The sequence below is a fragment of the Lagopus leucura genome, unplaced genomic scaffold (genome assembly GCF_019238085.1).
Source record: "Lagopus leucura isolate 7727_CA_CO unplaced genomic scaffold, USGS_WTPT01 Super-Scaffold_73, whole genome shotgun sequence".
In the NCBI taxonomy this organism is placed as follows: domain Eukaryota; kingdom Metazoa; phylum Chordata; class Aves; order Galliformes; family Phasianidae; genus Lagopus; species Lagopus leucura.
The window spans coordinates 69,895,969-69,920,835 of record NW_024962252.1 but is presented as its reverse complement, the minus strand read 5'-3'; the positions used below and the strand labels follow the sequence as shown (position 1 = coordinate 69,920,835).

Below are 24,867 nucleotides of genomic sequence, written 5' to 3'. Positions count from 1 at the left end.
GGGTGTTGCTAATTGAAACATTAGATTCTAAGATGTGAGAGGGAGTAGAGGTAAACAAAAAGTAGATAACATTTGCAGTGGGTCACTGTCTGTCTGTATGGTGTTTCATTATTCTGGAATTATTTCCAGCACGTATATAACTTGATATTTTAATCTACCTACGTGTTTCTGATTTTTGCACTGATTGTTTTTAAAAATGAAACGCACATCTGTTAGCATCTTTCTGCAGTTTGTGTTGTTACTTTAATAGTTTAATGAGCACATTAATTTATGGGCTGTCTTGACTGTGGAAAATATCTTCCGTAGACAGCTGTAAAGCTTAATTTATAGTACCTCTGGTCAGAGCTGCTAAACTATTAACATAGTATTACAGGGTAGTTATAGCAACTGTGTGACTGCCTTTTAGTGGAAGAGTAGATGTTCACTTGGTCAGAGTAAAGGATTCAAAAATCTTGCAAACTTAGGAAAGAAAATTTGCTTTTTCTATTTTGTGGAGACATCAATTGCCCTTGGTAAAATGCAGCAGAAAGCTAAAAGCATTAATGCAGTACTATTTGAATTATATTCCAGTAAAAGCAAATCTGAATTAAAAACATTAATTAAATTAAATTGTTTTGCAATGCTTGAATGTTTCAGAACCATTGAACAGTATTTTTACAAAATTTCCTGGTTTGTATGAGGCAGAAGGGTAGCATTCAGATTCAGTGAGCTGAGAAGGCTTCTCTTTGTTCATTCCCAGAATGAGTTGGCAGTGTCTGGGAGGATATGAAAAGCTAGCCCATACAACAGGGAAAAATGTTCTGTTTCAGGGGTTTTACACAGAAAATTGGAGTGTTAAAACTGGGAAACATCTTTTGAAGGCTTCATGCCAAAATTGAAAAGAACCTGTTGTATAATGAAAAAAATTGTGAGAGAAAAATTAAAAGTAATGTTTGAATCGTGATTAATTCTGTAGCAAAGTGTGTACTGTGTTTTGCTCTCATCATGGTCATCAAGGCTTGGAAGAGAAAGAATTAAAAAAAAAAAAAAAAAAAAAAGCTTTTGGTGTACTGCTTTGAGTAGAGAAGATTGGAAATTTAGTTTCAGTCATGGGCAAAATTGTACAAAATGAAGTTGTCTAAATAACTGTAGATATTTCTAAGATTAGAAGTGTTGTGACAAGTATAAAAGATAAATCCTGTAGTAGATTGTCAGGCAGTGTAGTCCTAACAAATGTGGGACAGGAGAAACTTTGGATCTTCAGTTATTTTCCATCTCTGGAAAAAGAAATGCGTGTAGGAAGAGGACTACTTTGATCACTTCTTTCAGTTTGATGTAAAGCTGTTGTTGATGTAAAGCTTCCTGTTTTCATTGCCTTGCGTTTTGCAAGAAAGTGGAATAGTGTTCTTCTATAGAATCATTTGAGTTTGAAAGGACTCTTAAAAGTCATCTAGCCCAACTCCACTGCACTGAACTAAGATACCTACAGCTCTATCAGGGTGCTCAGAGACTGGTGGAGCCTGACCTTGAATGTCTTGTTGTGTAGCTTTAGTGCAGGCATTGTCAGGTGTTTGTATCTCTAGTGTAGGGGTGAGTGCTGTCCTCGGACGTGTGTGGTGTGGGTGCTGAAAGGCCTTGCTTCAGTTTAGAATGAAGTTACATGCAGACTGCTGTATGCATAAAGGAACCAGATGGCCTCTGAATGTCTGCAAGGAGGGAACTTCACTACGTCTCTGTGCAACCTGTGCCATGGCTTAGTCATCTGCGCAGTAAAAAAAGAAGGTTCCTCATGTTCAGACGGAGCCTCCTGTGTTCCATTTTTTGCTCATTGCCTCTCGTCCTCTCGCTGGGCACAGCTAAAAAGAACCTGGCTCTGACCTCTTTGCATCCTCCGTTCTGGAATTTCTGTACATCAATAAAATTCCCACAGGCCTTCTCTTCTCCACACTGAACAGCCCCAGCTCTCAGCAGAGAGGTGTGCCAGTCCTTTAGCGAACTTTGCAGTCCCCTGTTGGACTCCCTCCAGTATGTCTGTGTCTCTCTTCCTCTGGGCTGCCCAGATCTGGGCACAGTAGTAGCAGTGATGCAGACAAGAAGGGAAGGATCCCCTCCTCTGACCTTCTGGCAACACTCCTAGTGCAGCCCAGGATCTCATAGCCCTTCTTTGTGGTAAGGGCACGCTGCTGGCTTGTGGTCAACAAGGTTGTCCCTGGTTGTTTGCCAGGAACCCAAGGCCTTTTCTGCAAGGCTTCTGTCCAGATGGCCTACCCCCAAAGTGAATTGTTGCCTGGAATTGCTTCTGGTCAGATTGCTTCTCATTGTTGACCTGCCCAAAGTTTGTTAGTGCATTTCTCCTGCATATCTTGGTCCCTCTGGATGGCTGCGTGACCCTCTAGTGCAGTTAGACTCTCCTCCTACTTTTGTGTCATTGTCAGACTTGCCAAGCATGTGCTCTTCCCTCTCATCCAGATCAGTAATTATGTTAAAGAGGATGAGACTCGTGGGATACATAGGTCGCTCTGAAAGTAATGCTGCCCGTGTGTTTCCATGGAAACTGCAACAGATACAAATAGTGCAATAGCAGTATTTGATAGATGAAGTTCTCAGCTACAGAACACTATTTGTCAAGCTAATCATCACCATTAGCTATGCATTTTTGCCAGCGATAAATGAGAGTCTGCATGCTGTGCTTGTAAAAATCTGTACCAGCAGAGGTGAAATGCTGTTTCCACTGCTGAAACACACCACACACCATCTCGCTGTGCTCACGTCCACTGTTTGGTCTCCATAGATGTTTCAGCAAGCACCGATGAATGTTAGAGGATGCCACTTTTCTTCATGGTGCAATTCAGTCCCTCCTCTATGTTTCGTATGCACTTCTGTGTCAGATGCCATTGTGGCAGACTGCCCCTCTGCTGCCAGCTGTCACACAGAAACAGCATGGAATGGAATACTGCCGGGAAAGCTCATACTCTTCTGCCAAACCACCAACATCCACTTCTGACATGATGGGCTATCATAATAAAACCAGAGACATTACTTTTGGAGGAGCCTTCATATATCTCTTGATGCCAGCCTCCAACTGGAGTTGATGACACTGATCACCATACCATGAACTTGGCCTTATATCTGGTTTTCAGCCCACCTTAGTCTTTTCTTCCAGCCCAAGTATCAACTGTTTGTCTGTGAGAATCTTATAGGAGACAGTGTTGAAGCCTGTATTGAAATCCAGGTAGACAGTATTCGCTGCTTTCTCCTCAGCTACACCTTTAGTCACTTTATCTTACGGAATGTACATAGTAAATTACTGTAATTCTCTGATTGTGCTGACTTCTGATGATTTTCCTGTCATTAATGTCACTGGATGATTTCCAGGATTAATTGCTCCATAAAGAAGGCACAGACTGTATCACAGTGCTAATAGGCTGTGAGCACTGGGAGAACTAGTTTTCATGTCGTTTTATTCATTCGTTAAATAAAATTTCTTACATGCAATTAATTTTAAAAGTTTTCTTAGCATAGGAAGTAGGAAAATAGAAATATTCTAAGTATAGAACTTGGTAAACTGTAACAACAGTGTGTACCATTTAAGTTGGAGTTAATTCAATTAACTAACTGTAGGATATCTGTAGACCGCAGCAGCTTTTTGTGCAGGATTTTGATATTTTTTTCTTCAAATAATTGAAATCAGTGCTTTGCTTTTAAATATCACGACTGTGCATTTACTTTTTTTCTGATGCGCTAATTGGGATTTCATTCTTGAATGGTTTCTATTTAGCTTGTCAAACAGCTTAAATGTTAACTTGCAATTTTCCTGTAGGTAACTGCTATAGAACCCATAATTAATCATGGAGGAGCCAGTGTGAGCACTCAGCACCTACATCAGAGTCTGCGATGGCTCTTTGGAGTGGCAGCAGTAGTTACAGATGTTGGACATGTACTTCTGGTTGACCTTTGTTTGGATGATTTATCTTGCAGTCAAAATGAAATAGAAGCATCAGGTAAGCCTGCAGTTTTTCAGCTTGAAATATTCATTTAAATGTAAGAAAACATGTCTTTCAAGTGAACGTTATGTATCCAATTATGAGGGTAGTAGCAGGTAGGCATTTAGGACTGCTGATTGCATCTAGTGGTTTGACATCATGTAGTCCTGAACTGATTAACGGTGGGTGCGTCTTACTGTTCTTTCTAAAAAACACCCTCCCACTCTGACAGTTCCCTATGTCACTGATTTTTGCCAGTGAGGTATAGAAATTTTATCATTTGAGACAGTGCAGCTGCCTGATGAGAAGTTGTTAGAGGTGCCATATTTCCTGGGATTGTTTTGTTTCTGCTAACTAACATGGAAGCCAAATTGTCGATAATTTTTTAGAACAAATCCAACTTGTCAAAAATCATGCACTGGGGTGGAAGAAATACCTGGTTTGCCTATTCAGCTTGCATACACTTGTGTTATAACAGTAGCTTCAGGAGTAGTTGTCATTTCAGGTGGTTTCACCAGGAGTCTCACACTCTTGGCATAGAGAGTTCATGAGAGATCTCTGTGGTTACACTTCTTCTAAGTTGAGAGTTCTTTGTTTTTTGATACCTATGAAATGGAAATAGTAAATTTATGTTGCATAAATGGTTATTTTGCTTGGGACAGTAGAATGAGATTATCTGTATTGTTGATGTTTAATTTGCACAGTAACTGGAATAGTACATTATTTTATTATATGATTTTGTGTACGTAGACCTAGAAGTTGTCAGTGGAATTCCCGCTGAAGTTCCACAAAGAAGAGAAGCTGTGACCAGAGAGGGACGACATCTCTGTTTTCAAGTACAGAATCCTTCAGGAACAGCAATATCAACCCTGTGCTACATAAGCAGAAGCAATCTGCTTGTTGTGGGTTTTTCAGATGGCTACTTGTCACTATGGAATATGAAAACTTTGAAGCGGGAGTAAGTAGGCTTTTATGCATGGCTAGTCTGGACTTGTAGGGAAATATGCTAAAGAGAACTTTTTCAGGGACTGAAATTCTTCAGTGTAATCATGGAATGTTTAGAAATTCTCTTCTGAAATAACTATGAAGTCATACACGGAGTAATATGTTTTCCCCAGTGGACTAGTTTTGTTTTCTTTATGTGTCTTTGAATTGAGAAATTGTGGAACTCTGGGGTTATTTTAATTGTGTGACAGAGCTGATGCTTATAGGACGAAACTCACTTTTAAGAACCAGTTACTGTAGGACATAAATTGTAAGCCTGGAATATGTTAAGAACATGGTTACAATATTCTCTGAAGCATTCAGGATGAAACTAGTGTGAAGTGAAACATCAGTAGCTGATCTGTGACTGAAAATATTTTTGTTCCTATTTCAGCCTTTTCTGAAATAGGAGATTGACCTGATGCAAGGAAAGAGGGCATGTGAGTGAAAGTTTCCTTAGAATGACTGGAGACTAGAATAAGGGATGATGGAAGAATTATGGGGTGATTACAAAGAACAGTCGTGATCTGTTTGATCCACTTCAGGAAGAGATTTGCTTAAGCAATTCTGAGGTGACCCATCAGAAATTATTGGGCACACAAATAGTGGAGGAATGGTAGCAAGGATAGATTGTAGAATTAGAAATAAAGTTCTTAACTCTGGAATATAAAAGCTTGTCTGCATATTCTAGGTAAAGAAACAAGAAGCTACCTCTGTTTGGCAGTGCTTTGAATTTGTAAGAAGAATTTTCTATATTTAAATAACCTACGAGAGTGAGAATAATCTCTTGTGTGCCAGTTGAAGTAATTATTTAGGAGAAGCTGGTTTGAAGTATATCAGGCAAGGTAATAAGCACAGGTTACTGCATTTGATAGACAATAATCTCCTCACTTCTTGACTGTTCCATAAAAAAACAAAACAAAAAAAAAAAAACCAAAGCAGTCGCTTCCTTGACTCAACTGTTTGAATTAGAAGTATGGCTCTATTTTGAGTATCCTCTGCTTTGAGGATGGGCACATAGGTTCTCCATCAGAAGATGCTTCAACTGTTCTACAAACAGAGCCAATGGATACATGTGGTCTTTTTCTCTCTTTAAACCTATAGGTACCACTCTCAACTTGAAGGAGGAAGGATTCCTGTCTATGCTGTTACTTTCCAAGAACCTGAAAATGATCCTCGCAATTGTTGCTACTTGTGGGCTGTTCAATCTACTCAAGAAAGGTGAATATAAACAAGTACATGTTATGCTTCACTGAATTAAGTTAATGTGTATATTTATTTTCTTTATGTATGTGGGAGGTTCTCTTGAGTACGGAACGTGTTAAGTTTATGCCGTGAAGAAACGTTGTCCTGGTTGTGTTGCAGACTTGTTCCAGAGTTTGGGGTCTAACTAGGTACAGAATGCCATTCTAGTTAGGCTGCTCCAGAAGTAATGCCTCTTATTTATTTCCATGAAAACGTCTACCCCTGAGGTTGTAGGCCAGCATAATGGAATAGAGGAGGCGTACTGTTAGAGCAGCTCCTGTAATTAAGTGCTAGTAGTCATTTTCTTTATGTACTTAGTTTTAACTCTGATGTTGAGTTTTTCTTTCCTGCATTTATTTAAATTACTGGTGTAGAATTGTGTTGGTGTATTTTTAGTGTTCTGGAAGCCTTGGGTTCCTGCAGTTCCTATTTTGCTCGGAGTTTTTGAAAGAAGGTGATACAGCAGTGAATGAGATTGCATTTTTTTTTTTTGTGCTTGCAATTACTGTCTTTGTTTCCTGATGAATGCTTCGTGATTTGTGTGATACTTACACCACAGTATTAAAATACTGTTGAAAGTAGTTTAGGCTACCGATCTAGAACACTAAATGTGCTGATAAAAGAATAGCATCACTGATGACTTTCTTCCAGTTTTAGCAGTCTTTGGGACCTCCATGAGTTAATTCAGCTCACCTGGCAGAACACTGTCATTGTTCAGCATAAGAATAAATGCTGTTTGATCAAATACTGGTCCAGCAGAACAGTATGTGAAAGTGTTTAGGGTGTGTAAGAGAGGGATTAGAACTTTGTGATAGGGATAAGGGAGAGATCTCCTTCTTTCAGCATCAACAAGCTATGTAGTCAGTTCAGCTGTTCATAGAATTGCAGTCTCTTAAATCTTTACATAAAGAAAGTTTGGTTTAAGAAATTCTTCAATGTAGACAACTATTTTCAACAATTTTTAGTCTAAACAAAATATTGAAGCTTTCAGATTGTGCGTGTAGCATTCACTATTGAAGCTGTTGTGTCAAATATCCTTTCTGTTTCGGCAGCTAAATGTGACCAATTGTCATGTTTAGAGACACGGTGCTTTTCTTTTCTGCTAGAGCATGCTATTAAGAAAATTTCAATGTAGATCTGATTTAAAAATTAAAAAAAAATGATAATGAGGACAATGAAACAGTTTCTAATCAAATTTCTTAATTTGTACTTTTTTCAGTGAAGGTGATGTTTTGAGTTTACATCTGTTGCAATTAGCATTTGGTGACAGAAAACGCTTGGCATCAGGACAGGTCATGTATGAGGTAAGGTGTGTGTGTATGTGAAAACAGAAAAACAGTAATTTTCTCTGAAGGAGTATCAGTGATGTTGACACAGTAATGTCTACCATCAAAATTCAGAGATGCCCTGAAACAGTAATTTTTCTCTAAGTCTGCTTGGTCATGAGCTTTGTCCAGACTTTTTGAAAATAAGTCATATGATTTTAAACTATAGTGTTATGTGTTACAACTGAATTTGTCTGCTAAGAGCCTGTATGACCTCAGTTCCTAAAGTGGAAACAAGTTCTACAGATAAAATCATTCTTAACCAAAACATCAAATTAATGCAAGTAGTCAGAGAAGGTAAAGCTACGAGTAGCTTTGTTTTAGCAAACTGCAGACTTGAATAAGTTTCTGTCATCCTTTCTTAGGATACAGTCATGTATCTTTATTTTCTTCTGATCTATAGTTGTATATTATTTTTCTTTGGAATTTTGTCAGCTGAACTGTGAAGAAAACACACCTATTGTGTCTGAAGTGTTGATCCTGAAGCATAATAGCTTTAAAGACTGCTCTTTATGCTTGATTGGATTTCCTGTTAAATGTACTCTTATTCAGAATGTGAATATAATAAACATTGGTATGATTTAGTTAAAAGCATATACATAAGTAGTTGAAAATGTCTCCAAAGGTGTTGTGTTTAAAATATAGATGAAGTATGATTGTATGTGAGATGCCAGTGTTAATTATGTCTAGTAGATAAAAGATGGATCTGTATGGTTACTCTGTGTACCAAAAAAGTTCTTTTAGTTAACTATGCTTGAAACTCTTTTGAAATCCTTTTATTTAAAAGGAAAATAATCTTACTCAGAAAATTAATTCCTCCTTTTTTGATACAATGTGTTTTGTAATTAAATGTTCTCAATGGGCATGTAATTAAATAGAGTCGTTCTTGTGTTATGTACTGGGTTTTATAGGGACTGTGCCCTTCATGGTTCTTTTTTTCTTTTGAACAAAGGCAAAAATTTGACTTTAAATTCTGACCTTTTTGCTTATATGTAGCACAGCTATTTTGTCATTTGTAAATGCTGCCTTTGAATAAGTAAAGTTAACGTGCCTGGAGAAGGTGGTGTTTCTTCAAAATGCATTATCTCATGGTAACATATATAAATATCTTTAAGTGATGCAATGTGTTCTAAATATGGATGCCATCTCTTTATCTTCGACTGTTTTCTTTTATGGTATAAATATAGCTTGCTCTAGAGGAACAGAGCACACCTTTATTGAATTTTCAGTTTTAAAAGGGCTTTCATTATAGTTTGCTTCTGCTTTTGTTACAGTGCTCTGAGCGCTGTGGCAGGTTGATAGGAGAAATCTTTAATCTTTCTCCATTTTTTTTATTTCTTTGTTTTTTATCCTCTTTTAAGTTATTTTTAACTACAGTCCTGACAGAGACAAAGATGGTACCCGATTCTGTGTGCTTTTCTTGGAAAAAAGTTGTCTGTATCCATTTCTCTTGTGGCTATTTTGTTCTATCTCAGTATTTCAGTGTTAGAAAATGGGACCTTCTACTGCTCAGCATTTCTTCGTCTTCATCATCTTTTGTACTTGAACAAGATGTGACAAGTGAACTCAGAGAACTGAAATGTTTCAGCAGGTTTTAAAAATGGATCCTATTAACAAGAAATTCCAGTTATAACCTTTTTTTTAAGTAGCGTGATCAAATACTTTGTGCTTGTGACCTGTGAGAACTGTGGTGTAGTTAATTTAAGACTTGCAACCCTCTACAGACCTTGTAATCAGTGATTCATTCGCATGCTTCTTAGAAGTGTCAGGAACTAGTCTCTGGATCTGAGATTATTCTACTCCTGTGCTGTTTCTTCTTCTCAGTGAGTGTTGCAGAAATGTGACCAAGGTGGTTAAAGAGAGACTTAAACAGCTGGAGCTGCTAGAGAGGAAAGATAGGTTCTTCATCTAGTTTTCAGTTTAAGCCATTTACGTGTGTAGCTTCATGTCAAAAACTGTTGACATGTACTGCCAAAAAAAAACCCCAAAAGATGCATCAGGACAGTCTGTGCACTGCAGTAAATGTAAGGCATACATGTAAGGTAATACATTTAATGTAGTCAGTTTGTTCCGTACTGTAGTTCTCAGGGAATTTCTCAAGTTCTTAATACTTAGATCTACCTGCACAACCATCTGAGAAAAGTTTTGTGTCCATTTCTAGTGACAGAAAATTTTTAGGTTGTTCCTTTTTGTCAGGCGAAGTTTGAATAAACAGGGATAAAAATACTGTTGACCTTTTGATCATTGAATAAGGTTTATAGGAATTTGAAAGATTTGTCTGCTGTGTTAGTGCTTTAGTTTCCAGAGGTCAGACTTGCAGAAAAGTATGTGAAAAGGATTTGTGTGTAGTGTGATGGTAATTGCTGTTTGCAGCATATTTTAGATAATCTGAAATTCTGTTGGATTTATTTAACATCTTTCCACTTATCACTTGCAAGTCTGTATTTACACACAGTGTTGGCTTTGGTGCACCCCACAGTACAGATGGGCTGCCAGAGCACACTGATGCCTCATTTGCTGCCAAGCAGAAACCCCAGAGCCCGTTCTACATGGCTGCTCCCAGCTTCTCATTCTCCAGTCTGTATCTAGGTCCAGGGTTGCCAAGGTGCAGATTCCAACACTTACTTGTGTTAATGTTCCTGTGGTTGGTGATTGCCCATTCCTCTAATGTGTGAGAGATTTTGACAAATTACTCTTTCATAGTAGATGTTTTGAGCCAATGCAGCATTTGGAAAGACTTTTTCAGTTAGTGTTCAGTTAGAACATGGCAGCATTAGAGATTCAGTGCAGTTCTGCTGAGGTTTCTGAATATCTCAAAGCAGTTGGCCCATTCTGTAGTAATTTGTAATCTTAGGTAGGTTTTGCACATGTCTTTTCTGTTTTCCTCTTCTGCTGTTAGCTGTGTTCTGTGAAGGAACCAAGGGAGATTTCACTCATTAGTCTCTGAGAAGATACAGCTAGTATGATTTTACATGGTTAAGAGGATTGTGAATTAGTAAGAAGCTCCACTGCTTCTGCAGAGGGGTGTGTGTTCAGCCTAGTGGTGTGCATGTAGGTAATACCTCTGAGAATAACTTTAGCTACTACAGTGCCACAACTTTTCTGACTTCATGGGTTCTATAATCAAAACAGGGAGCAAAGAGCTTTGCATCTGTATTGCGTTATTTGTAGATACATGCGTAGGTCTGTAAGAGAATCCTGAGTTTGCAGGACCTGGAGGCATTCAAGGCCAGGGTTGTGCCCAGGCAGCCTGATCTGGTGATTGGCAACCTTGCCCACAGCATGGGTGTTGGTATGAGATGATCTTTAAGGTTATTCCAACCCAAACCATTCTGTGACTCTGTGAAATCTGCTGAACATTTTCTGAACTGAATCAGGCCACGTTTTGAAAATGGGGAACATCTTTTCAACTTACCATTCAACAAACCGTTGCAGTTTTACACTTTCTAAAATTATCTTGCTGGTCAGAAATAATTTCTGTTTACTATTGGAACTGATCTCTTGGGAAGCAGTACTGTAGTTAGAAACAGGCTTATTTATTTAGGTGTGATGTACTTTTTCATCTCAAAATGACCTTTCTTCTCTTATTTTTCCACAGGGTTTTGAATACTGTGATGAAAGATACAGTTTAGATCTCACGGGTGGAGCCTTTCCCTTGAGAGGACAGACCAGCAATACTAAATTACTCAGCTGTCAGACCGTAGAAAAATTTCGCAACCATATTGATAGAGAGGACAGTGTTAACGAAGGTTTGTTCTGATGTCTGTGTTTGGTTGTTCTAAAAGGAATGTTTTTGGAATCTGAACAATGAATTCTGTACCCGCAGTCTGAAAGTCAAATATCAGTACAGAGTAGCTTGTGTGGCTTATTTAAAAAGAAGGACTTGTTTGAATTACATTTACAAACAGAAATTGACATTGCAGTGAGAAAAATGTATTTAGTATGTGATTTCTGACATTAAGAAACTTATTTCTTAAAAAAAAAAAAAAAAAGTGTATGTATACATCTTTGATGCTGAGCCATTTTTAAAACTTTTAAGAAGCAACTTGGCAGTTGTATATTGATGCACTCTGCTAGTTTTTACTCGTTCTGACCTGAGGATGGCATTAAAGGTAGGTTCAGTTAAACGTAATTTTTTAGCACAGTGCAAAGAAAACAGCTTTTTCCTAAGGGTAGTAAATGTCATCGCTGCTAGCAATAAATACAACAAAGAAGTTCCACAGTCCCTTTCTTTCTGCATTTCTTCAGCCAGTTTTAAATCTAAACTCTTATATTCAGCTTCAGATTCATGATGTATCTTTCTTAAGTAAGTATTGATACCTTTAGGTAGCCAAGCTGCTTATTATATTAAATTTCAAAGAAATAATTGTATTTGAAATGGAACTTCAGTGTGCTACGACAGTTAATGCCATTGGTCTGTTTAAATGAAAAAGTGATTTGTTCAGTAGTAGAATATTTACTGTTCTAACAAAATAAAATGTATGTGCCTGTGGAAGATGATCTTTCTGAGGGAACACAATGTGCTTTAAACATGCTAATCAGGTAAAAGTGGTTTGACTTTGAATGCCACAGCTTACTTTTATTCCGTGAAAAAGTAAAGGCATGTTTAAAAGTCAATATTTTGATAATGGGGAAAGTTTTTTTTAAAAAAAAAAAAAAAAAGAAGAATTTTTTTTTTTTAATGCAAGTGTGAATTTGCTTTTCTTAACCCTTTGTTAAAATATCAGTTGATACAGGCTTGCATGAATTAGTATTTGTGATATGCCCGTTACTTATGATTTTTTTCTGGTTACTTTAGAGTTGTTTTAGTCTGTTTTAGGCCAAGAGATGAAGACATTGGTACAGGCAGCTGCTAGATTAGAGAATGGGACTTCCTTAGGAAAAAAACTAGGTTTTGTTTTATGCTTGATGTCATGCTATAACAGTGTATAGTGTGGTGGTTTGCGTAACAGTTTTTGTTCTTTTGTCCCTTCAGCTATCACTTCTACTGGCTACTTTGAACAATGTTGATTTTTTTCCATTGCTTTGGGTTGTTTGGATATTTTTCTTTCTGTTCAGACTTACATCTGGATCTACCTTTCCATATTTTCTCTAAATCTAATAGATTCCTATGCTTACAAACTCTTTAGCAGTAAGTTTATTTATATGCTGTTTAAAAAAAAAAAAACAAACACATCTGTTGTAATGTTGGAAAAATTAAAGGTACCTCTCTGGGTTTACAAATTCAGTTATGCCCTGTCCATATCTTAGAGACTGCTGCAGTGATAAATTTTTGCTGTCTTTGTTACCCTTCCCCTCCTTTGTTTTTACTGGCCTTTATGGATGTCAGATGTTACAAGGAAGACATCTGCATGACATTGCAGTGCTGTTTCTGTTTGTTGTCTTTGATTTAATCCTGAAGTGGCAACTTCCATCTGTCATTGTGATGCTAACCTCTATAAACAATGTGTCAAAATCTAATGAACATCCTTGGGTTTTCTTCACTTGTCATATATTTCTGAGGAGCATTCTAAAATCTTTTTTAATGAAGATATTTACAAAAGTAACTGTATGCATCTAGCATACAATTTTTTTCTAAAGTATTTATCAAGCTAAATATGTCAGTCAGTTACTGATGTGTGGACTGAGTGATACAACAGAATTAAACTAAAAGAGAAAGTGATACTTCAAAAATATCAGATGTACAATGCTTCTTACAACTAAACAATTTCTTGTCTTTTACAGTAATATCTCCTGACACCAGTGTATCAGTCTTCAGCTGGCAAGTGAATACATATGGTCAGGGAAAACCATCTACTTATTTGGGTGTATTTGACATTAACCGCTGGTATCATGCTCAAATGCCAGATTCACTAAGGTATGCTTTACTGAGTTGTTTCCAGTGTTCTTACAAATAAGGTATTTGAACGTTGATGTTGAACTTACATGTTTGCTTCCCTAAAGGCCAGAAGAATTCCTTCATAATTGCCCCTATTTTGCTTTATGGTCTCTGGATGCTGTAACAAATGTGACTTCTCCAAACCTCATTTTGGATGTTCTGGTACATGAGCGGAGTTTAAGTCGTGGAGTTCCTCCTTCCTATCCACCGCCTGAGCAGTTTTTTAATCCAAGCACCTATAATTTTGGTAGGTATATCACTGCTTTTAATAGAGATAAGTTTCAGAACTGAGTCAAGTGTCCTTTATTGGTTCTCTTGTTTGTTGTTTGTCATTTTAAAAGCAAACAAACAAACCAAACCAAGATTCAACTATTATCAATTTACCAACAAAGAAATTAGTCTTCTAAAATACACCAGGCATTTTTGGGTTCTGGTGCATTTATAATGTAGTCTGTGAAGTGACGATGGTTATAAAATGAAATAACTTCAAACTGAAGATTTTCCACACAGCAACATTAGAGAAAAAACATACAATGAAGATATTTCCAAGTAGTTTATAAGTGACTTGGCAAAAAAAAAAAAAAAAAAAAATTAAAAAAGAAAGTTATTGACTTGTATCTTGCTGTGTTAAAAATGTAGGCTAGTCATAATGTGATGTTGAGGCTATAAAGTTTTAACAAACATTCTTTGTTTCTGCAGATGGTACGTGCTTGCTGAACTCTGGAGTAGTTCACATGACTTGCACTGGCTTCCAGAAGGAGGTGATCTTTTATCATATCTTCATTGAGAATGTCAAGAAGTGTATATTTAAGTTTTCTGTTGCACTACTTTCAGTGTAAGAGATATTTTATGCTCGTCGTGCCCACCTACCTGCATAAATGAAACTACATCTTCCCAGTTTTAAGCAAATGTTTATGTTTGAAGTCCACTTTGAGGACTATAAAACTTCCATTGACACCTGCTGAGCATGATGGATCTGGGTGTATAGAGAGTAATGCAGTGTTCCTCTAGGAACAAAGAACACAGTTCATCTAGGAACAAGAGCAAAACTATTGTAGAGGTTAGGGAAAACTGTTGCTTCTTGGTGATGCATCTTTCAAATAATGAGTCAGGATATTCATCCATGATTAAGTTTTTGAAACAGGAAGACAGAGAATAGAGAAAGTGTGTGTGTGTATATATAATTTTTTTTTTTAAATTTAGGAATAAATGACTTCTTTTCTCCTGTACTTGGCCAAATTATAGCTGAGTCACCACACATACAGTAAGAAATGATGAGGTTTTTTTGGCTCATTACGTATTTCCAGCACAATCAACCATAGCATTAATCTTCCAAAATGTGATTTAAAGTTGTCTAAAAGCTAGAGTGTTTTTATAGGATGTATTTTACTTCACTGGAAAAGCCAGCATGTAAACAGAGAAGCTGGGAAATACTTAGTGAAATATGGTACAGGCAGATATTTTATTTTATAGGATTTTTATAAACTCTGAGTTTTTGTCTGTCATCTTAAAGTCCACTTAGTAATACTCAGTGAGTTTGCTAACCTAAAATGTATTACTGATGCAGTCTTTGTGGTAGTTTGTCAACGTTGTAATTTCTGGGTTTTTTTTTTTCAGTGATTATTCAGAATGTTATTATGTGATGGAATAAAAACGCCGTCTGTAATCTTTGCTTTTTATTGCTGTTTCAGACCTTGAATTTTTTAAAGGAGTCTGGTCCTTCAATAAGTGAAGCCATTTGCGATAGCTACAATAGATGTCTTGTAGCTGGCTTGCTGTCTCCAAGATTAGTTGATGTCCAGCCATCCAGTCTGAGTCAGGTGAGCACACATCAAGACTTAAGGGGGGAATATATTTATGTTCTCTGACAGGTCTGTAGAAATTGTAAGACACGATAACTTGACAACCATTGCTTCTTACCTGCTTTACCCTACCACAGCATCTTCATAGGTTTTTGTTTTGTAGTACAGTAACAGAACTTTCTGTCATCTGAAGAACTTCCTAAGAGAGGGAGCATTTGTGATGTGCAGCCCATCTTCATCCAAGCTGTCTAGCTGATCTGCTGCTCATCTAATGGTGGAGCAATTAAGGGACAAGGGGTAGCACTTCCACTGCCCTCATATTTCTATCTCTTGGGTTCTTCTCCAGATTTGAGGAAGTAACACTGGGACAAAGAATTCTTTTACACAGTTTAGCAGCTAAAGGAAATTTCTCAGCAAGTTGACCTGGCCATTAGACTATTCCTTTTGCATTGGATTAGAGTTTTGTGTGCCACCAGAGGTATTCTTTGTTCTGTTTCCTTGTTTCAAACAGTTCTGAGAAAAAAATGGGAATATCCCATGTTTATTCTAGTGTACAGAGGTTTCTTTGAAGTTACTGATTTTACCTAGGGGAAAGGGTAGTTTTCAGTGTGTTCGAAACAATCATGGAAATTAGGAGTAAATTCAATAAAATGATGCAAAAGATCATTTCACCTGAAAGCATCAGAAAACTGGCTGGAATAATTTATCCTTTAAATCCTTTAATATTCTGTGCCTGCATGTAGCTGTTATCCTCTTAAAGGATTACCACTACATTGTTGTACAATCTTTGAAGAATTTAAAATGTAAGTCTGTTACAGTTTAAACGTTTCAATTCTTTTCTATAATCTTTGAAAACTAAAACAATGTTTTGATGTTGGAACTGCTTTGTGTCTTCATAATCTAGAAAGCGGGCTGACTTCAGTTTCACTATTTCTCATGCAAATGTTGCATATTTCTTTTGTCCCCATCATACATTCCTGATGGAAAACTTCTGTGCACAAAATGTACGATGGGTATTAGCAGGGGATGTTACTGAAAATAGTTAACTGGAGCTCAGTAAATTAAGTTTATAGCATAGACACATGCAGATAAAGGTGAGAATTAGCCTTTAGTAAGATGAAACATCAGAGGACAAGTTAATGTGTTTGTCAAACCAATGAGCCTGTGATTCAGATTAACTTAAGGAATGTGGAATTAGTTGAGTTTCTGCTAAATGACTTTTTGGTGTCTGTGTGACAGTTTTCATAGAAAGAAACACTTATTGTTGATGGTTTAGACATCGAAAGTATGTAAGATTCTCGTTTTATTTTGCCTCATGTTTAGGAGGAGCAGTTAGAAGCTGTATTGTCGGCTGCTGTTCAGACAAGTTCTTTAGAACTTCTGACTGGATACATTAAATATTGGACGTCTGAAGGTAATAACTACTTGTGGTGATTTTGTTCTATATTCTTGAGCTTGACATTGTTTGCTCATTCCTTTTTCTTTTTCTTTTTTAAAGAGCAGCCAAGTTCTGCTGCCAGCTTACGGTTTGTTCTTGAGTGGACATGGAACAAAGTTATCTATACAAAAGAGGAATTTGACCAGATCTGTGAGTAATACTGCAGGGATTTTGCAAATGTAAAATTACCCTTTTTCAATGAGCATATTCATTGAATTTGCAATTTGCCTCTATGTGATAGTGCACAGTTGTTCAAATGTACCTTGAAACTTACTGAAATTGCTCTGTATGCTAATGATTTAATATGTATCCTGCAAAGGTGTTCCGCTGTTCGATGGCTCTTGCAACTTCATTGATCCACAAACAATGCAGTCTCTTCAGCACTGCCAGTTACTGTTCAGCAACCTCAGCACAGTCTTAAACTGTTTTCTCACTGAAGCACGAGAGCTTACTGAAAAAGGTTTGTAATAGTATTACTAAATCTTTCATATGTCTTAGCAGTCTCTTCATTCAAGATGCTGTTGGGGTTGTAGTTGAGGAAGTAAGTGCTTTTTTGTTTTGATGCTTGGAAGACAGACAAGTTTAGGAGGAGAAAGGCTTATGTTGAGTGAGAAATTGTAAATAGCACTTCATATGAATCTGTTCAAGGAAGTAATTTGTTCTGGAGTATGTGAAAGTATGTAAGGGAAGTTAAATTTAGCAAGAAGATGCATAAGCAGTTGGTTGGAAATAGAACAGTTGAATATGGTGATTATTCTTTACAGTTCTTAGCTAGCAACTTATTTGAGTACAAATACTGCATTATGATTGTAAAGGAAATAGTTGAGTAAGTTGTAAGAATAAATAATTAAATTTGTACTGTTTCTTTTTTAATAACTTGGCATATTGAAAAAAATGGAAAAGTTTCTTTGCTGTACTAAAAATCTGCCATATGAAAAAGAAATGTTTTACAAGTGTATTCAGTAGTTCAGACTGGATCTTCAGAATATTTTTTAAATTCTATTTTAAACATTTAGTGAAGGTGGTGCTTTGCAAAGGTTTACTTTTGTTGTGCTTGTGTATTTTTCTTTAACTAAGACAAATTTTTACCGTATTATTTTCATACTTTCTGCTTAGTATGATGAAGGGAGGTTAATTAAAAAAAGAATTTTTGCACGTATTTTCCAGGTGTTACAGATTTGACAAATAAGCAGATGGTAACTAGCCTCATTTCTTTGTATGCCCAAGTGGTCATCTGGTTCTGTCGATCCAGTCTCCTACCAGAGGGCTTAGGTAAGCTTTAGCTGCAATACATATCTAACAGTGATTCCTGTGAACGCTGTAAATGTTTCTTTGCTAACAAGTAGTGTTATTTCAGTGATGATGCATACTGAAGTTCTGTTGGTGAAATGAATATTTTTATTGTTTTTTGCAAATGTGTAGCGTGGAATAATGCAGGCAGTTTCTTTCCTTGTATGTTCTTTAAGAACAGCAAACAGCAATGAGCTTTTGACTTTAATGTTACTGACCCAAGTAATTCTTTAAATACCTGGTATTTTAAACAAGTTGCTGTTAAAACATCCCAGCGAATGCTGTTCTTACAGTAAAAGCATTACCTGAAGGTTTTGAACATTTGTATTTCTTAAGGGGAAAAAGCAAAGCATTGGAAATGCTTTCTTATTTGTGCGGGATACAGATTTCATTGTCAGCCTTAATAGTTTCAGAAAAGTTCTTGTTATATGCTTATTAAAAAAAAAAAAAAACCAGCAAACTCTTTTGAGGTCTTTTTTTAATAATTGTGATCTTTACTGTTGATAATGTTCTGAATTTTAGATTAACTGTAAAATTCAAATGGCAGTGGAGACAAGAAGGGATTGTCTTGTGATTTCTGTTCTAGAAAAAACAGAAACAAAGCTGAAGGCTTGCTTATGCTTCTTGATGTTCAGATGTTATGATCTGTGCAATTTATTAGTTCTTTAATTATCTTTTTTTCCTTTGATTGCCTGTAGATGATGATATGCATTTATCTAGACCTTTCTACAATTATCCTCTGATTCAGAGCTACTATACCAGTCATCGACAGAAACTTGAGCGCTTGTCAAGGTGAGATTTACTGGGGCTCTCTGGAAAACTTCCACTGTGGATTCAGAAGTAGTAGTGAATATCATTTATATGTCAACAATTGTATTTACTGTGCTAAATTCATTTGCCAGCAGTGCCCAATTCAGCGATGCATTTGCTCTGTTGAATACAGAGATAACTTTCCTGTGCTGTGGCCTGTGTGTGTTCCTCTGCTAATACTGACTTTTAAGTGCGTCTTACTTCTCAAGTAGCTCACATGTACACTGGTAAGGAACGTGAGCCCACTTCATTTAGTATGTTTTCTTGTTTGTTTTGATTGTTGGGAGAATGAGAGGGCAGCATCAGTCGGTGATGCTTGTCTTTGAAGAATGTGATTTTAAAAGTTCAGACATGCATAACTGTAATGGTATGTCTTCCATAAACATAAATGCTGCTTGTGATGATACTGAAATTCACCTGTATGTTCAACTTTGCGTAAATGAGTTTTTCATTAACAGAAGTGAAGTGCTGAAAACAAAAGGTGAAATTACCATCAAGTTATCTCACAGTTGCTATATTGGAGCACTCCAATTTGAAGTATGAGATAACATTAAAAAGAAGTTGTGCTGTTTCAGTACTGTTAAATTTCTTCTTTTGAGTAGTGTGAGTGATGATTTTTGGCACTTCCACAGTTTCTTCTGCGTTGCAAGTAACGCAGGCAGGAACAGCCTGAAAACTAGAAGTTCATTGCAGATTTTAACTTAGTAGAAGAGCTTTTAGGATTTCTATTTAAGCTCCTGTAATAATTGAATGCAACCTAATGAACATCTCTCAGCTGGCTCAGAAATCTTCACGTGTTTCAAGTGATGTCCACACCTCTATGTTTGTTGCTTTATTTTCTTCAGATGTGTGTATTTATTTTGGTGTTTTGGTTGAGGTGTTGGAATTGGTGTTTGACTCTGTCCAAATCCTTGCTACTTTTTTTTTTCCAGAGGAAGATGGGATTCTGACTGCTTGATGATAGATGGAATGGTTTCCCAGTTAGGAGAACAAGCTGAGAAATTGTGGCGGAGGGATGAAGGAGGAACTGGGAAATATCCACCTGCTAGTTTACATGTGAGTGTTATATTCCTTTAAAAACAAAGCAAGAACAACAAACCACAAAAACAACAATAGTAAACAAAAATAAAGAATCTAAGTATATAATTCATGGAGTGTGGGAGGGTGTTGGGTTTTCTTTTTTTTTTTTTGTGAAAAGAAAATTTTTCATTTCAGGCACTGCTGGATCTGTATTTGTTAGAAAACATCGAAGAAAACTACAAGCATGCAATTGTATCCTTTGTAGTTACTTCAGTTGCGCCTTCAGTATATGCACATAAATGCTTGTGTTTGCTGTGTACCTAATAATATTTTTAAATTTATGCTTCAAGCAGTGTAGATGAAAAGATTTTGTTTAGAATTAAGTGGTAATCAGAAGCAGTTTTATTTTTCTGTACTGTTGATTTTTTTTATATTTTTCTTTCATGCTTTATTGCAAAGTCTTTTCTGAGTAAGCATACAGTAATGTTAAAGTGTAATGTAAAGATTAAAAAACTCTGGTTTTCATAAAACTGAAGCAGAACTTTTTAAAAGCAGCAATAGCAAATGGCTACATATTAGCATGATGCAATATAAGTGCTGCTTCAGAGCAAAATGAGTTGTAGTAGTGCTGTATCAGTACCTGTTTTTTTCTGGAATCATTGATTATTGGTTTTTTATTTTTTTCTATTTTTTTCCAGCACAGCTAACAGTGCTTGCTTTTGCTCTGCTTGAATTGCAGACACAGAATAATAAATAGAGAAACAAGATTGGACAGAGAACGTATTTTGAAGCTGCTGAAATACACAAAATTGTTTTGTTGCCTCATCAAACAGAGGGGAGGGGAGCGTAAAGAGGAAGGGTGTTTAAAACTGTTGAACTCAGAGATCCCTAATTAATGTATATCCCTAAAAACGTCAGAAAGAGAAAATGACATTACCAGAAAATAATACTGGTTTAGTTCCTTTTTTTTTCATTGGGAACTGATACGTGTTGTGAAATTTTGTTTTGCATGTACTGGAAATGAGGAAGTAACACGAGGGAATTCATAAGCCCTGAGTGTTTAAATGTCCAGCTGCTCGCTCCTGACTGTGAGGAGGGGTGTCAGTTTATAACTGGGATTTTTAATTATCTGCAGTTAACCTTTTTGAAAACATCATAGAAATCAAAGAGTATTTCTTCCTGATTATTTACTCAGAATGAGAGGTTTAAATCCTGGCTTTCTTTGAATTATAACAGCTTAAAAAGGCAAGACTAACCCATTAACATTTTCTTCTAACACTTACGTTCTTATTTCATTATTATTTTTCTGAATATATTGTGATAAATTCTTGATCTTGCAAATGTATTAGCCTTAATCATGTACTTGATATTAGACAATCTACTTACTGCTGGATATCATGCATTCCTTTCCGAATAAGACAGAAACTTCAATTGACTCCTTCCCAACTGTTTTTGCTATCCCCTGGGGTCTTGTGAAGCTTATTCAAGGCTTTTGGCTTCTGGATCACAATGATTTTGAAGTAAGTATGTTACCACTTAATTAGGCATGTGTTACAATATGGAGCTGTAAACTGTGAAAAGATGTTTTCTTTTTGAAATTGGTGCTTAGCTAATAACAGCTGATAGATCAGAAGCTTTTTTTAGAACGCTGTTAAAACATTTTCAGCAATGAATTGTGGTTTGAAATTTGATTTTAATTACTTTGGGAAGAAATTTATTAAAAAAGAAGTGAATTTCAATAATCTTTGATGTCTGGATTTTCAAATCCATTTATTTAAGTCATTTTAGGCAGAACAGCTGAACAGTTTCCCCCCAAAAATGATGTTTTAGGTATTTAAAGTGCTAAAACTGTCATGATAGCAGTAGTGTTTTAGGCAGAAGATTGCAAAAGTGACTTTTGAACTTGATTCATGTTTCTGTTGCTGAAGTTTTTTTTTTGTCATGATGTTAATAAAATCTATTAACTTTCGAGAATCGCTGTAAAAAGTTACATTTATATGCAGATGCTTAATTAACCTAGAAGTGTGTTTCAAAACACTTTCTTCTGTATGGCTGGCTTTTGTGTGTGTGTAAATGCTTAAAAAGTCTATTTACATTTCCTGTATCAAGTATATCATTAGTGCTAGTTGTTTAAAATTGCCTAACGGATTTGCCACTACTTAGGAAGCTTTTGAGTACTTTTATTATGAGTTAATATTATATATCTTAACAAACCTAATTTCTGACTTCTGCAGAATTCATTGGCCCTTCTCTTTCATCCAGCTACAATCAAAACTGTGCCATGGCAACATATGAGAATTATTCAATCCCTGATGTGCCAAGGAGAGCATAGGCGAGCCCTCAGATACATGCAGATGATGAACACATCAGTGTCAAGCAGTAGTGAAGTGCAGCTTTTCCTCTCTGTGTTACTGTCCAATAGGTAAAGAACTGTATCCCACCATGCTAGTATTCAGTTATGATGGGAAGGTGGAGAAAAAGTAATATAAATCACTGGCACTTTTAAATTTTGAATACACAGCAATTTTGGGGCATCTTTTTGATTATTATTGTTGTTTATATCTCAAAAATTAATTCCAGGTGCATGGTGGAGGCTTGGAGCCTATTACAGAAACATTCCACTAAGTTAAATGTAGAAGAACTGTTAAAACAAGTGTATGAAATCTGCCAGGAGATGGGACTAATGGAAGACTTATTGAAGCTACCTTTCACAGACACTGAACAAGTAAGTGTGGACAAGAAAGATACCTTAATCATCTGTTCAAAAGGAGAAGAGATGGAATCGTAATAGTTTTTTGAAATGTGTTTCTCATAGGAGTGTTTGGAGAAGTTCTTACAGACCAATGGTGGTACTCAGAATCGTGAATTTCTTTTAGTCCACCATCTGCAGCGTGCCAACTATATTCCAGCACTGCAGTTGAATCATTCAATGAAGGTTAATCTTACGGTAAGCATAAAAGTTCCCTCCAGGGGTGCAAATTTATTTTACACGTTGCTGGTTTTGATATTACTCCATAAAAATCCTGCTTTGTTGGTTTTTTTTGTTGTTGTTCAGTGTTTATTAGAACATGATTTGAAATACTAGGAATAAGTTTCTGAACCTCCAGTAACAACTGAACTTAGAAGTTGAACAAAATAGTTCACTTATCAAAAGCTACTTGGTGAGCTTACAAGCTGTTACAGACCAATTGACTCTATTTAAGTAAAGTAATTCAAATCTGATTAATATAGGAAGGTTGCTCTGAAAATAATGCCTATTTTATTATGTTGGTCCTCAATGTCAGAGACATGTGTTGGTGGCATGGCAGAAGAGGTAGACCCTTCCCACTAATACTCCTTTACGTTTTGTTGCCATGTGACAAATGACAGCAGAGAGACAATGTGACATACTGGCATCTAACATGGGAGTGTGTATGAAGCAAAAGCATGTCATCAGATTCTTCTCTGCATAAAAAACATTTATTGACATTCATCAGTGCTTGCTGAGCATTTCTGGAGACCAACCAGGAGGTGAACTGAGCAGTGAAAACTGAACTGTATGGGCAATGTTTTTCTAGCAATGGCAGCGTCATAGCAAATGTGAAACAGTAGGTCACCTCTGCAGATGCAGATTTCTGCAGTTGTGGCATGTGTGCTCTACATCATTGCTGGTGAAAAATGCATAGTTACTGGTGGTGACAGTTGAAAAACAATATTCTGCAGCTGAGAATTTGATCTATCAGATGGTGTTATAGAGCTCTTTATATCTGTTGATGTTTCCATGGGGGAAAAAAAAAGTAGGAGGTGTTACTTTCGGAGCAACCTACATCTATCTATCCATATAGTTATATGCTATATATATATTTTTTTTCTAATATATAACTAAGTTCAGTTTCACTAGAGTCGTGCATTACAAAAATCAATTTTTACTAACAGTGTAGAGCAGAATAATTTTTTTGCTTAAACATTCATTGAGAAGGGATTTTAACTCCATGAAGAACTCCAGATTTCCAGAACCATAGTTCTCCAGTGAATCAAGCTTATAAGGTGATCTTAGAATTTTTAGGTCCTGCATTTGAACACATCCATCTTTTTGGAAGGTGTGTTTAGATAGTTTTTTCTTGCTTGTTTTAATACTGAAAACATTTTGTCCAACATAATTTATATTTGTTTTGTGTATTCAGTTATTTTTGGCCTTGACTTTTCTATTGTTGTTGTGCTGTTTCGTAAGCTGAGAATGGGAATTGCAGGTGACAGAGCTGCGATCAGGAGAAGGTTTGGTGGGGTACAAACATTGTTTTAATTTAAAGATGTAGACTCTGTTGTTAGCTAGTCTGCCATCCACTTTCCTAAAAATAGGCAGAATTGGTGTTTGCTGATGGATATATTTTAATATCTCTGTGGATGAAGTGTACCCACTAATTGGAGCAGCGTAGATTCTCTGCAGTGAACTTCTTGTAATTAGTTAACTTTTTCCTTTGTTCTTTTATCAGAATGATCGTGATCCTCGTTTGAGAGAGAGAGCAGTTGCCAGAAATTCTATATTAGACCAATATGGCAAGATCCTTCCTAGAGTTCAAAGGAAGCTGGCTTTAGAGAGAGCCAAACCTTACCGTTTGCCTTCATCTGTCTTCAGAGAAGGTAACTTAGTGGGAAAAGTGTAATGAGCAACTGGCCACCACTCTGATTACACAAAGATAATATTTTTTCCCTTTTCCTTTTCAGTCTCAAGACCAAAGCCCTTATCAACAGTAGCAAAACAAGTTAATGCTAGAAATGTGCATACAAGAGCAACTTTCATCAGTAATGTATTATCCAAAATTGGGGAAGTATGGGTAGGAAATGAGCAGAAAAACAGTTTCTCACAATGTGATAGGTAAGAATCCTTCTAACAGAGTAGTCTTTAGCTACACGTTAGGGGCTGAGAGACAGAAATCTATTTGAATTTTTTAGTATTTGGGTGGAAAGCTGGGCCTAAGTGAAGCTTGCTGTGACTGCTTTGGATATGCAAAGTACAACATTCAAGATTCAGTACATAATAAGTAATATTTGCCAAGAAGTTCTTCACTTAAGATAGTCTTAATTATGCAAAAACGTATTTTTGCATTATGGTTAAAAATGTTCACAGAATTTG

At 36.4% G+C, this 24,867-nt stretch overlaps 1 protein-coding gene across 4 annotated transcripts in view; it reads left to right on the top strand.

Moving 5' to 3' along the window:
• Positions 1 to 24,867, top strand: part of AHCTF1 (AT-hook containing transcription factor 1) — a 52,356-nt gene that overhangs the window by 11,837 nt on the left and 15,652 nt on the right. For all 4 annotated transcript variants that reach the window (XM_042876465.1, XM_042876475.1, XM_042876483.1 and 1 more), the window contains exons 4-25: positions 3,800 to 3,980; positions 4,713 to 4,920; positions 6,051 to 6,167; positions 7,411 to 7,495; positions 11,115 to 11,265; positions 13,241 to 13,373; positions 13,460 to 13,641; positions 14,094 to 14,155; positions 15,086 to 15,214; positions 16,520 to 16,610; positions 16,695 to 16,784; positions 16,954 to 17,094; positions 17,802 to 17,906; positions 18,623 to 18,716; positions 19,667 to 19,790; positions 19,950 to 20,006; positions 21,128 to 21,274; positions 21,989 to 22,176; positions 22,335 to 22,479; positions 22,570 to 22,701; positions 24,227 to 24,374; positions 24,459 to 24,609. In XM_042876465.1, coding sequence (XP_042732399.1) covers positions 3,800 to 3,980; positions 4,713 to 4,920; positions 6,051 to 6,167; positions 7,411 to 7,495; positions 11,115 to 11,265; positions 13,241 to 13,373; positions 13,460 to 13,641; positions 14,094 to 14,155; positions 15,086 to 15,214; positions 16,520 to 16,610; positions 16,695 to 16,784; positions 16,954 to 17,094; positions 17,802 to 17,906; positions 18,623 to 18,716; positions 19,667 to 19,790; positions 19,950 to 20,006; positions 21,128 to 21,274; positions 21,989 to 22,176; positions 22,335 to 22,479; positions 22,570 to 22,701; positions 24,227 to 24,374; positions 24,459 to 24,609 — 2,861 coding nt within the window. The remainder of the gene's footprint in view (positions 1 to 3,799; positions 3,981 to 4,712; positions 4,921 to 6,050; positions 6,168 to 7,410; positions 7,496 to 11,114; positions 11,266 to 13,240; positions 13,374 to 13,459; positions 13,642 to 14,093; positions 14,156 to 15,085; positions 15,215 to 16,519; positions 16,611 to 16,694; positions 16,785 to 16,953; positions 17,095 to 17,801; positions 17,907 to 18,622; positions 18,717 to 19,666; positions 19,791 to 19,949; positions 20,007 to 21,127; positions 21,275 to 21,988; positions 22,177 to 22,334; positions 22,480 to 22,569; positions 22,702 to 24,226; positions 24,375 to 24,458; positions 24,610 to 24,867) is intronic.